The following is a 13,432-nucleotide window of genomic DNA, read 5'->3' as shown; positions in this document are numbered from 1 at the left end:
GCAAGAAGGCCTGGGCCCCGTGCCTGTGGATAGTGGGAACTTAATCATGGCCAATCCAGGTTCCCTCAATTCAGGACCTCCTCACTCCACAAAGCCTGGTTCTGAAGTCTTTCCTGGGAAAGGAGAGTGGACATAGGCTCTGCCAAAACTCCCCTAAAATCCTGGGGGTTCTAGCTTCGCCCCCTTCCTTTACCAGCAAGGTGTGGTATGAAGGTGGGGCCAGACCACAGAGCCCTCTCAAGGCCCAAAGAGCATGGCTGACCCCTGTGAGAAGACCTGTCCCCAGACAGAACCTCCCTGCCCTTCCCAGCTGGACTTGTCACCAGCCCTGCTGCCTGACGGCGCCGGAGGGCAGTTCCGGGAGGATACCGGATGAGTCCGTCCTCCCAGCTACTGGACCTCCTTCGAGCCTTCCTGAGGGAAGGGCCTGGGAGCATGGAGGGAGCTGACTGACGAGAAGGCGGGTGGGAGAGGGCTCCCCAGGTCGTGGGCTCTAGCGGGGAGGCACATGGCCGCACAAGAGCACAGGCTGGCCTCTTGACCTGGTCTGGAGGGTGTGGGGTCAGGAGCATTTAGGCAGAAGAAATGGACAAGTTGAGACTCTGAGAGCGGGGAGAGCTTGCCTCACTGAACGGAAGGGAGCCCAGAGGTGGGCTGAGGTCAAAGCCAAGGCAAGGAGGCAGCAGGGCCTCAAAAGCACTGCATCTTGCAGAAGCTGCGGTAGGCTTTAAGGAGTGGCTGGCCAGTGTGCTGAGTGCCATTTCACCAAGGCACCTGGCTGCCCCGCTGGTGCCAGTCGTGGCTGGGCTCTGGGGCACGGCCAGGAAGGCAGCTCGGACGGTGCCAGCTCAGGATAGAAGCCCTAGGGTGGGAGGTTTCTCCCCGCGGATCCCTGTAGGAGTTCAGACTTGCAGGGACAGACAGCTGCTCCCACTGGCCCAGCTGCCCAGGCCAGGAACCAGCACAGAGGTGTCTGGGGGCTCCTGGCCAGTAGGCTACCACACTTCTGGACTCCTGGCAGTTCCTAGAAAGTGCTGCCAGCACCTGAGTCACTCAGGTCTGGGTGGCTGGAGGAGGGTCAGGGTCGTCTTGTTAGAGAAGCCCATCTAGGAGGAAGTAATCCGGCTGTCTGCCTGGTTCTGATTCCTTCCGTTTCCTCTATGAAAACAGCACCAACAGCAAACCCTCAACACTAAAAAACTTCCCGTTGCCTCTGAACAAAGATGCTGAAATTCTTCAGCTCAGGCTGACATCTCTCAAGTGGGTGCCTGCTTCATCCTGTGATGGAGTTCTGAAGTTAACACTTTTATTTAAAAAAAAAAAAAAAAGATGGGCTGCATCCTTCCTCCCTGGCTGAACGTTCAGAAGGGGGAGGGTCAGTCCGGCAGGGTCTGAGAAGGCCGCTTGGAAATGGTGATGTTGGGTGAGAGCTGTGAAAGAAGAGTGAGGGTCTCCAGAGGTGAGGGGAGGCAGGGAGAATGTTCCAGACAAAGGGAGCAGGAGGAGGAAGAGTGGAGTGCAAGGGATGGGAGGGGGCAGGGAGACCAGATCAGGGGGACTCCGAATGATCAGCCTCTCAGGGAACGGGGAGCTGGGCGTCACCAGACAGGGGAGTGCTGTGGGCAGGTGTGGAGCTGGACAGGAGGAGCCTGGAATTCTAGCTACAGGGAGAACGAAGTTCTGAGCTGGGGCTCTGGGGGCACGGAGGGCCCCAGGCCGCCTCGTGTGTCTACTGAACTCTCAAAAGGCCACATTCATTTCCATCCTGCCATCCCTCTAGGCTCCCAGGTCTCGGCCACCTTCATCCCTGGTTGAGATGACTGCGGCAGGTTTTTCGCTGGGTTTCCCTTCTGCAGTCCGTTTGCCAGAAAGGAACAGACAGCGGTGGGGGTTGGGGGGGGGTGCTGTTTCAGACTTTGCCATGGTGACCACACCCTTCTGGCTAAGACCTTTCAATGCTTTTAGCATCAAGATCAAGTCTGGTGTCTCGACTTGATGGCATTCAGGGCTCTTAGCAATCAATACCCACTCCTACTATGTGCATCCTCCTCTCCCTAAAACACTCCAGCTGAACTGGGCTATCTACAACCTCGGTCACTCCCCTCGAGGCCTTTGTTGCCTCCAGCTCCCCCACCCCGTCCACTGCCTCCTTAGCTTTCAAGCAGCAGGTCAAAGCCATCAGGTCTGACCTGCTTTCCCACTCCTGGGCCTCAGTGCCCCACTCTCGTTGGCTCTTCAGCTCATTTCAACAACCACTCGGCCCCTGCTTTGGGGATGGTGAAATGTCTGAGGCTAGTGACAGCATCCAGGTCAAGAGCAGGCAGAGTAGTGAAGCTGGGAGATCCCAGCTCCTCCTGCCAGCTGCCACACCCACCCTTTCACCCACTGCCTGCACCTGCCTCCTCGCCTTCCTCCCACCTGTGCTGGTGACTCTCCTGCACACATCAAAACCTGGGGCCTGGCTCGGTGCCAGGCCAGGTGCTTGGCGAGACAGCAGCAGTCTAGGTGGCTTCCATTCCCCTCCAGCTCTCAGAGAGAAACATGCACACACACCAAGTCCCCTTAACACAGACTCACAACAAAAGGCCTCCGAGAAGGAATTCCCTGGCTGTCCAGTGCTTAGGACTCTGTGTTTCCACTGCAGGGGGCATGGGTTCCATCCCTGGTCAAGGAACTAAGATTTCTTCACACACCTCGAGGCGTGGCCAAAAAAATGCTATCCTCAAATGAATACTATCCGCGGAAGACATCAGGCTTCATGAGGGGTGCTGAGACAAAGGTGAATCCTCAAGGATGTCACATATTGGCAGAGAGAAGCAGGTTGTGATGGCAGCCAGCGTTTACAGGGGCTTCCTGGGTGGTAGGCCTTGTGCTGGGTGGTGGTGGCGGTGGTTTAGTTGCTAAGTTGTGTCTGACTTGTGACCCCATGGACTGTAGCCTGGTGGACTCCTCCGTCCATGCAATTCTCCAGGCAAGAATTGCAGGAGTGGGTTGCCATTTCCGTCTCCAGGGGATCTCCTGACCTGGGAATAGAACCCGGGTCTCCTGCACTGCAGATTCTTTACTGACTGAGCTACGAGAGACCTGAGGGTGACTCCCATATGATCACATTTCACCTCACAACAGCCTGGTGGCGAAGGCACCATTAGCGTCCCCGATTTACACGGGAAGAACCAGAAGCTCAGCAAGCAAGTGCCTGCTGCGAGTCACACAGCTGGGTCTGCCTCCTGGCACTGAGAGCTACTTGCTGTCAAACGTGGACAAAGCTGACCTGAGCAAAATCTCCCACTATCTCTGGTAACGGAAACCAGGATGGGGCTGGAGGACAGTGGCAGCTTTGACGAGGGAGCGAGGCCAAGCCCTGGGACTGCGGGATAGCAGAGGACACAGCAAGAAGATCCATGGAGGCATATCGCGAGGTGGAGGGCGGATCTGATGTGGGTTTTTCAGAGGTCAGCCCTTACTAGGTGGGGATGCCGAGTCCTGATCATTTCTGGAACTCTCCAGGCGGCGCCCAGAGAAAGTCAGCTGAATTGATGAGGTAGATAGGCAGCCTCAGAAAAGGCTGGTGTGAACGGGAAGGGGAAGGATTCAGGGGTCCGCTCCCTGGACAGGAAGCTGGCTTGTGGAGGGAGGCAGCAGGTCTGACTCTGGCCACAAGAGGGCGCCTGGCACCAGGCAATGAAGCTGCTCCGGAGGTGTGGGTGGTTTGTTGCTGGTTCCCGAACGGTCTTGGGAGGGAGGATGTGGAGGAGGGGATGCACTCAGCTCACTACCATGAAATTCCAGCACCAGGAACAAGCACAGTCGGGCCCGATGGTTTAGATCAATGCATGTCTGCTCATTCTGAGACTGTATCATCTCAGGCCAGTTATTTCTCTTTATACTGAGTTAGTAGGGTTCTTGACTGCATTCTTCGTAAAATTTGGAAGGGCTCTTTCCTTGAAACCTACCTTCCAAAAGGGGACAGCTCTTTTCCATCTCCTTGTCTATGTCAAGGACCTGTACAGCAATGCTTCACTCATTTTGATTCATTTAATCTGCTGTTCAATAGTGCACAGAGTATTTATTTCAGTGACTGTATTCCTGTATCTCCAAATCTACCTAGTCAGTCTCTTACTTTCTTTTTTTTTCTAGCACTATGTTAAGAGGTTCCATAGGTATTTTACATACTGTATCTGATAGTAACAGTATCTGAAGTCCCGGGGGGAGGGGGGGTCTAAATAAAAAAAGTTCTTTTTCTGTTCAGGAAGCACTTTATTGTTTCACCAAGATTAAGAATTAAAAAAAAAAAAAAAAATCCACTGACAGAAAATCTGCACTTTGAAAATCTGCACTGCTTTGCTCAACTTCTGAATGTTGATTTTTGCAGACATATTTCTCTCCAAGCATTCCACCCATGATTGATGGATCAGTCTTAACTTCCAGTTTCAATACTTGGGCTTTACTTAGAAAGCTCTTCAGGACCTTTCCTTTTTTTTTTTTTTAAATTTAGGCTGTGTTGGGTCTTCATTGCTGTACGTGGGCTTTCTCTATTTGCAGAGAGCAAGGGCTACTCTCTAGTTTGGGGTGCAGGCTTCTCACTGTGGTGGCTTCTCTTGTTGCAGGCTTCAGGGGTTGCAGCACTTGGGCTCAGGAGTTGTGGTTCACGGGCCTAGTTGCATCAAGGCTTGAGGGATCTTCCCGAACCAGGGATGGAACCCATGTCCCCTGCACTGGTAGGTAAATTCCTAGACACAGGACCACTGGGAAGTCCCTAGGACAGGTTTTAATCCAGCAAGAGTAGCTTCATCTAAAGGAGGCGCAGTGGAAACTGTGGGTACTCATCAGAGTAGCGATGGCTCCAGGGAGGACTGTTCAAGCCACTCTTTACTGCAAGCAAGTTGATCCAACTGGTTGAGAGGGGAGAAAACCTTTTTTGCTGTGGCGTCACTTAGGCTTTTCACCTTAATGTAATGCTTTACATAAGGATTCATAATAGAAGCAACCTTTTCAGGTTCCTTCAAGATTTGTGATCATCTCAACAATTCTTTTGCTACTCACTCCAATTCATTGTTTAGATGCAGCAGAATAAAGAGCAGTGGCATAGTGACCTTCGATACCATGTATCTGACCACAGGTGGCCTCACAAGCTTGATGAATGGCCTCAGCATAGATGTCCTGAAGCACAACACCTGTGAGGAGAGTCCAGACACTGCTGGGGTGGCAGTCCTCTCCTGGGCACCTCTGGATCAAACCCAAGTTGTGTGCGTGCGTCCGTCCTAGGTCGCTTTAGTCTTGTTCGACTCTTTGCGACCCCACGGGCTGTAGCCCACCAGGCTCCTCTGTCCATGGGATTCTCCAGGCAGGAATACTGGAGTGGGTTGCCATGCCGTCCTCCAGGGGATCTTCCCAACCCAGAGATCGAACCCACATCTCCATCTCCTCCATTGGCAGGTGGTTTCTCTACCACTAGCACCACCTGGGGTGAGTGCTAAATCAGTTTATTGTTCGTGCTGCTGTTGCTCATAACGGCTCATTTGCTTGGATATGAACTTTAGTTCATGGACAACTTACACTTGGTTGATATGTAATAATATGATTGCTGTTTTAATATTTTTCTCTAGAGGATTTGCATTTTTGCTTCTGCCAGATCCCAGGAAATACAAACCTGGAATCATCTTAATTCCTCAGTCCAGGTATTCTTTGACCTCTGGAGTAAGGAGAATCTGACCTTAGCCCCAGGAGAGAGTAGACATTAGAGGCTCTGGTCAGTTTCCCCTACTTGCCTTCTCCTGAGGCCAAAGCCAGTGCCCTGGCTTCACGGAGAGGTCCCGGTGGTTTTGTGTAATTTTGTACTCAAAGCTGAGTGCCACAGTTTTTTGACTTCTTGGAATTTCTTTTGCCCTCAAGGAGCAGTTTTCCTCTACTGTACTGAATTACTACTGTGGTTTTAACTTATAGTCACAGGCTTGAGATCCCCTGGGTGGTGCAGTGCAGTGCTGGGCAGCTGTTGAGAAAGATTGGCAGTTGGCACCATCTGCATGAAAGATCATACAGTTAAGCCCCCAGCTTGCCTTCTAGGGCCAAGGCCACCCTTTTCCCAACCCTGAGATCTGGTAACCAACTCCTCCCTCTGCATTCCGGGGGTCCATGAAGCTGACGGTACCCACAAGGGCAAGGCTGCTCAGTCGTAGTTCTAGGGCTACTTATTTCCCAGAAATGGACATCTGGGTGACAGGAGTGAGGCTGGGGCCAGGGGGGCCCATGGGAAATGGTCTCTGGTCAGGAAACCGGACAGCCCAAGACCTCACATGCACAGGTGTGCCTGCAGCAACCTGTCACAGCTCAGCTGGTCAGGCCAGCTCAGAGCCAAGGGAAGTACCACGTGGGTCCTGTTGGAGGCATAGCAAGCTGGTGGGCTTTCAGGGGAAGCAGTCTGGGCACAGAGTAAAGGACCCGAGAAACGTCTAGTTCCAGAAGTCCCACTGGAAAATTACCCCAAAGACAGACATCATGCTTAGGAAGATGTCCATTTTAGTATGTGAGGGAAAACCAGAAACTCCATGCTCACTGATGCGTGCTGGGGTTCAGTCCTGGGTAGATCCCAGAACCCCCTCGAGCCCTGGGGTGTGGCCAAATCAGACAAACAAAAACCCGGCCTTGATTAGGTCATACAAGTAGTAAGCAAATAAACATGAAGGCAACAGTGAACTTATTTATGATTTAACATCAGTGTAAAAAGGAAATGAGTGAATATTCCCAAATCCAGGTATGTTAAAAAATGTTTAAGGAAATAAATAAGTTATTGGAAAAGAAAAAGGACCTACAGAGCTACTACCATATTCCTCAAACTTTCTGTGGTTATTTTCCTCGTTAGAAGATCACTTAATGGTAAAGAGCTGGGAGCATCTGTATGCTGTTGTTGGCACTCGGCTTCCGAGTTCCAGCAGCCAGAACCACCTCCTAGGAGATCGAGGAACAAGGAAGAGGGGATGTAGAAACCTGCCGGCAGGATGTCTTACACAAATCTATGCACCACCTTCCCTCCTAGTCCCATTCCAGCTTGAGTCAGAAAAGGAATATAGCCTTTTTATTGACTACTTGAAGTAGAACAAACTAAATACATATTTAACAGTTTTGGTTCATTTATACAGTACATTAAATAAGTTATGCACAGAGTTAAGTAACAAAAGTTCCTATCAGAGTAAAATGACAAAGCACAGGAAAAAATCAACTCTACCGCATCCTGTGGGTGGTTTCACATTCATCATCCCCCTTAAAAAAACCACGCTTGGAAGCTCAGTTTTGGATTTATTTACATTATTGGCTTTCTCTGTGGATGGAGCTTTTGTAGCCTCATCAGGAACTTGGAAAGCTGTGAAAGTGGACTGAAGGCCTCTGAGCCAAACAGCACTTTCAGCCATCCGCCTAATGCTTATTGCCGCTTCTCTCTGCCAACTCCAACGCAGGTCCGGGGCTGTCCCTGCCAGCCGCCAGCCGCACATGCCCTATTTGGTATAAGCATCGATGAGTGTACACTGGGCAGTTGTGGGTCTGACCAGATGGGGTAGCAGGGGAAGCGCCATCTCTGGGACTGTGGAGGCAAAGAGGGGAGGCAGAGGCTTCCCTCAGGCCTCAACCTTCTCCTGGCTCATGATGGAAAAGGTTGCCTGCACCATCATCTTTGGAATTGAGCATGTCAATGCACATGGCGAAGAGGCAGGTGGTCAACATTTTGGTTTCACAAGAACTACAGACACTCAGAGTTGGCAAGGGCTCTATCCAACAGCTTGCCCAGTACCCACACCCACCCCAACCCCAGGACGGAGTCCCAGCAGCTGGCTGCTTGGCCCATGCTGGAACAGTCCATTTCTCTCTGGTTTTTCTTACATTTGGTTTTTCTTACTGCTACCACCCAGTTCTCTGTAAATAGCTTAAGGAAAAAAAAAAAAAAAAAAAAAATCTAAGAAAGCTGGCTTGGTCTATTGTCCCGGGAGCCTGGAAACCAGTTCTGAAGAAAGCCTCGAAGATGAGTTCTATTTTAAATGATTTACTCAATCCATAATCTCATCTACAGTTTCCAGGACAAACAGCCAGGTGGTCATTATTCATACTTTCATCCTGAAGAACTCATGACCACACAGTTTCAATTGTGTTGTTGCAACTTCAAGCCCACTTGCTGCGATCTCTGCTGGAACTGCCCAAAAGGTCTGCCCTTTGCAAACAGGTGACATCACTAGGGATCCAGCTGACTTTGGGACAAGGCTGTACAACGTGAAGTGTAGATTTCCCGTCTAGAAGCTGAAGATGCTCACGTTGACACCAAGAAGTGAGGAGCTCCAGGTGGAGCCACTGGCCCAAATGTGCAAAAGTCATCCACACGGCAGAGGGCCCGCAGCAGCCAGCGCCAGGCATGGACCTTTGCCAGGGTGACGGGTCTTGTTTCCAGACTAAAATCCACTGAGACACACACAGGACTCAGTACTGTCCAAGAGAAGGTGCATTTGCTCTGTGACTTGAGGGTTGCATGACTGTGCCTGAGCAGATCTGTCTGAGCCCCATCCTGAGAGCTGCAAGGACGTCCCCAGGTGAAGCTCTCACACTCAGGAGGAGGGCTGCTCATTTCCAAGCAGGTGGATCGAACCTGAGTCTGTTTTCACCCCTGGGTGGAGCAGGCAGTGGGGCCCCAGAGAATGATTGAAGCTCTGAGGATCCAGCCCTAAAGCTTCCCTCAGAACATTTAAAACAGTTCCCATGCTGGCTACTTCCGGTCTTCTCTGTCTCCTGCAACCATTCCTCACAGGGCAGAGGACAATGATGTGCTATTGCTTGTCACACTTGCTTTTGATTCCTAGGATAACACTGAAGAGCCCAGGACTGCTCTAACAATACCTTCAGTACCACCACTGTGTCTTTCTTTGTCCCCTTAGACTATAAAGGTTGGTCCTCTAAGCAGTCTGATTATATTAAGATACTTAAAATCTAACTAGATGAAACGGGGGAGCCTGAATCTGCACCATCAATCTGGTTATCAGCAGACATGGGAAACCGAATGGGGAACCCGGACTCACCCCTACCCCTCCAGTCCCCTCACCCCATTCCAAGACAGTGTCCCTTCTCCTCCCAACTCCAACCAGAGAGCTGAGACTTTCAGGAGAGAGGGAGCTGGAGAAAGGGATTCTTTACATGTAAATAGGAAGTTCTGGACAGATGCCCTAGCAACTGATGTGTGAAACTGACCAAAATTAATACAGCAACAGGCCTGAGATCTGAACCGAAGTGTGGAACACTGCTGAAATCTTTAGCTCGGCTTCTGGGTGGCACGTGAGCAAAGCAGTTTAGAACAGCATTACACAAATTCTGCAGATTAAGCTGTCACTGGACTCACAGTCCACAAGTCAGCTAGGACCTACCTGCACACTAAACCTAAACCTTAGCTGTGGAGACTGACATCAAGCCTGATGAACAGTAATCAGTTGGCTTTGGCTCTTTATTCCAACCCGAAAAAACCTAAGCTACCCTGGCTTGGCCACTGAAGACTTACAGGACACACCTAGGTGTTCATCCAACTTGCCAAGGAAAAAGGGAGCTGAGGTGAGACCCAGTAGACACCAAGAGACACCCTTTTGCTGCCACCAGATTTATAGGCTCAGTGACTGCCTCTCATGGGACATCTCTTCTCAGGGAAATGCAGGCAACTTCTGTCTGGGGTTCTGATTTCATCTCTGTTAGGCAGGATACCTCAACTGCTGCAACTAAAGGAAAGCTGCACAATAAAGCAACTATTCTGTTATTCTTTCTCTGGGTATACCTCACTTTATACAGAAGTCTGGGTATTTTAATGGTGCCTTGTACTGAGTTTAAGACAGAAAATCCTTGAGTAAGGTAAATTAGGGACTTACAGTTTTTATTTATTTATGTACTTGGCTGCTCTGAGTCTTAGTTGTAGCTTGTGGGACCTAGTTCCCTGACCAGGGATAGAACCCTGGCCCTCTGCATTGGGAGCACAGAAACATAGGCACTGGACCACTAGGGAGGTCCTGAGACTTAGTTTTTAAAGTAAGAGATACCTATACGTAAGGATAACGCTACCTATGCTGATACCTTACTGGGAGCTTTCAATTCACTCTGGTCAATGTGCAGAAAATGGCCGTCTAAAGCTGAGCTTTCAAGGGTCAGCAGGAGCAGGGCCAACCAACTCATTCCTTGGTGCAAGAGGGTGCTAGAGGCTTGGAGTTGGAGAGGGGGAGGGTCAGGGTCCTTGGGCTCCCAATAAAACTTGAATGGCAAGGAAGAATGTGTGTGGCAATTCCTAACATTTTAAAGTGAGTATAGGTGATGTCATGTTTGAAGAATCAGGTAAGCAGTTGGGAAAACTCCCTGAAGACAGGAAGAAAAATTGGTCAGGCTCTCACAAATGGTTGTCACATTTCAGGGAACTTTTCTTAGCTCAAAGAGGGTAGGTATCAACAAAATTAGAGAAGGGAAACAGGATTGTATGCCCAATAATAAACTGACATAGGACATATAACGACAAAGTCTGAAGAATTCTTTCAGGTCCAGAAGGGTTGCTCAGAAGTGACCAGGCCTTGACTGGTGAGGCAAGTCATAGCCATACCACATCACATCCTATGGGTCAACTATGGCTTCAGAGGTGCCAAACAGAGACCATGTGAAGAAGATCCACCCAGTGATCTGGACATGCGTGGTCTGAGATAAAAGGACACAGAACAAGACAACTGTGCAAAGAGCCAAGTGGTGACAAAAGTTTCTGCATTTCCAACAGATGATCCATTCAATAATGTGATGATACTAGTTTGGCTAACATGCTCAGAGAGAACAGACAATCCATAATTGAGTCTCATTCTCCCTCAGACCAATCCATGCACTGAAAACTATTTTCTGCATAAGTAAAATCAAAAAAGAGAGAAAAAAAATGGGTCCCAAACTAAAAGAGCCAGCCAGGCTGGAAAATCTTGTCCAACATGATCTGTGATGCTTGGTGAAAGTTTTATTTTTCATTATGGGTGCTTTTACTGAAATGGTGACTTCTTCCCGTGGTTTCTGAAAATCTTACGTCTGAACGGCAGGGCCAACGAGGGTGTCCTGAGTGCTGCTTTTTGCCTGTCCCAGTCCCCCGGGACTAATCAGTGGCACCTGCTGAGGGTGGAAATGCGCACAGGGAACTGTTTAGGGGCAAGAGGAGCTGCTCCCTGTGAGAGAGAGGCCTCCTTCCCGGCTCGCTATCAGTCTCCAGGCCTCTGCTGCAGGAGGACGCTGGAGCAGGAGACAGTGAAGGGGTGAGCTGCTTCCAGCCTGGCTGGGCACACTTGACAGTCGGCTCTCTCACAAGGCAGGGAGGAGCTGGTGGTATACATGGAAGAGTGGCTGGCCATGCCAGCTTTAGCTGGGAGAAGAACAAGCCTAGAAGCCATGGAGGAGTCAGCTCCAGCCAGCGGCCATATGCACACATGGGAAATGGACAAGTGTGTGAACAGGCTGGGGCTTGAAGTCTTCCTGCCTCCACTTCTCTTCTCTTTTGCAACAGCAACTTGCACTGCTCACATAGCCAGCCTCCTGTGTAGAGTTCTCTCGTGCGGTGAGGTTGCCAGGGAAAGTAAGTCTGGGGCTCAGAGTCCGTTGGTGTCGATGGCTGTCACAGAGGCTGGTGTGGAGGAGCGTGAGGTGGTTGCCGAGGTCTTGTCCAGGGCTGGACTGGGGACGCTGCAGTCGGCAGACCGGGCTGAGGAGCCCCGCCCTCCAGGAAGCAGGGGCCGGCTCTGGCTGTGGGGACTCTGGCTGTGCAGGTTCTGGCCACAGAGGCGGTGGTGCCGCTCCCAATCCTTATGCTGGCAGAAAGAGCCACAGTATCGTGCGATGTTGCAGCCACTGCAGGTTTCGCTGGCTTTGCGGCCACAGTTCCAGCAGTTCTGCAAGACACAGGCATTGGTCAGCTGGCGGGATCCTGGGAGGCACGCTTGTCATCACGTGCCAGCTGCTCTGCAGAAGAGGCAGCGGGGCTGTGTGGGGAGTGTGGGCTCTGGAGCTGCACACACCTGGGCCTGTACTGCCTGCCCTGCTACTGCTTTCTGTCTACTTCCTCTGTGTTACAGAAAAACTGCCTACCCTGGGCTATGGGGACAGCGACATGAGGGAATGTGAAGATACATCCACACATCACCGTAGGGCAGGAGCAAGTCCTGCTGAAGACAACAACTCCAAGTTTTGACTCATATTTTAATTCTCAATGACCAAACCAAACCAAACCAGGCTCCCACATCATAGCTAGCTATTCCAAGACCACAAATGTGCTTAAACAGTTTTCTTTCTTACCCTTTGCAATGCAGAAATGATCTTGACTGTGTTCACTGATAACATCTGAAATCTTTTAAAAAAAAGTCACCTGCGAGGGTACTAGGCTGGGTGACCACGAGTGTGGGAAGCTGTGCTACTCGCCCTGTGCTCATTCTCCATTCAGAGATACATCCCATCAGAGGTGGGCTGGGGATCATGGGACTACTTCTGGTCTGTTTGCAGGAGCCCCTGTAATACCTCAGATCCTAAGGCCCCCAGGTCTATGTCAGGGAGTTTTCTTCCTATTTTTTGCTCCCACACCTGTCCCTTGGTACTCCCCTCCCCGACACACGAGTGTTTTACACCTAAGGTCTCCACGACTCACTTATGGAATGATCAGCCAGCTGCGCCCTCCCCTGCAGGTTCTGCAGAATAGCAGAAGCCAATTATGAGGCCTGGCCTGATGATCAAGGAAGAAAGATGCTGTCTCTTGCTCAAGTGTAAAAACAACTAGTAAAAAACAACAATAAACAACTGATAAGAGCAACAAAGGACCCCGAGGCCCCCTCACCCACCTCTTGCACTGTATAGATAGATGGGACACTGAGGGCCAGCAGGCAGGACTTGTCTGAGCTTACAAAATGATCATGTGGCTATGCAAAGCCTGGAACCTGGGCCTCCTGTCAACTATTCTGAAGGGACACATTTAGTTTCAAAGAGCATCAGAAAGGACTAAAGATCCCGTCCAACACTAGAGGCTTCTCAGGAAATAACACTCCAGGGACTGCCCCAACCTTGCCAACACTAACACTGGAGAACCAGAATCAGGGACAGAAGTCATTCTTAGGATCTTCAAGCAAGATGTATTCCAGAAAATTTCACACTTTGGTAGGCTGACTCCAGACAATGCTTTGGTCAGACATGTGCTCCATGGAGCTGCTGTGCAAACACAGGCCTCCACTTGCCCTGTCCAAGTCTGCAAGAGCATCCCAACTGGGCCAGGGGATTAAAGCAAGGGTGCTTTCAGCTTGGCCACCAGTTGAGAAGCCAGGGTGAAAAGGACGATTTGCATTCTCTGTCTCTGTGGCTTTGCCCTGACTTTACCAAAAGGCTTTTTGCCAAGAAACATGATGAAAGGTTTACTGTGGTCATCAAC

At 50.5% G+C, this 13,432-nt stretch overlaps 1 protein-coding gene and 1 pseudogene across 4 annotated transcripts in view; both read right to left on the bottom strand.

Annotated features, from left to right (window-relative positions):
• Positions 1 to 390: 390 nt before the first annotated feature.
• LOC136157179 (ATP synthase subunit O, mitochondrial-like) lies at positions 391 to 7,837 on the bottom strand (annotated as a pseudogene).
• CBFA2T2 (CBFA2/RUNX1 partner transcriptional co-repressor 2) overlaps positions 7,057 to 13,432 on the bottom strand; it is a 141,246-nt gene continuing 134,870 nt past the window's right edge. For all 4 annotated transcript variants that reach the window (XM_065921837.1, XM_065921838.1, XM_065921836.1 and 1 more), the window contains exon 11: positions 7,057 to 11,912. In XM_065921837.1, coding sequence (XP_065777909.1) covers positions 11,613 to 11,912 — 300 coding nt within the window. In that variant the 3' untranslated portion in view covers positions 7,057 to 11,612. The remainder of the gene's footprint in view (positions 11,913 to 13,432) is intronic.

This window comes from Muntiacus reevesi, chromosome 2 (genome assembly GCF_963930625.1).
Source record: "Muntiacus reevesi chromosome 2, mMunRee1.1, whole genome shotgun sequence".
Taxonomy (NCBI): domain Eukaryota; kingdom Metazoa; phylum Chordata; class Mammalia; order Artiodactyla; family Cervidae; genus Muntiacus; species Muntiacus reevesi.
This window is presented reverse-complemented; position numbering and strand designations above follow the sequence as displayed.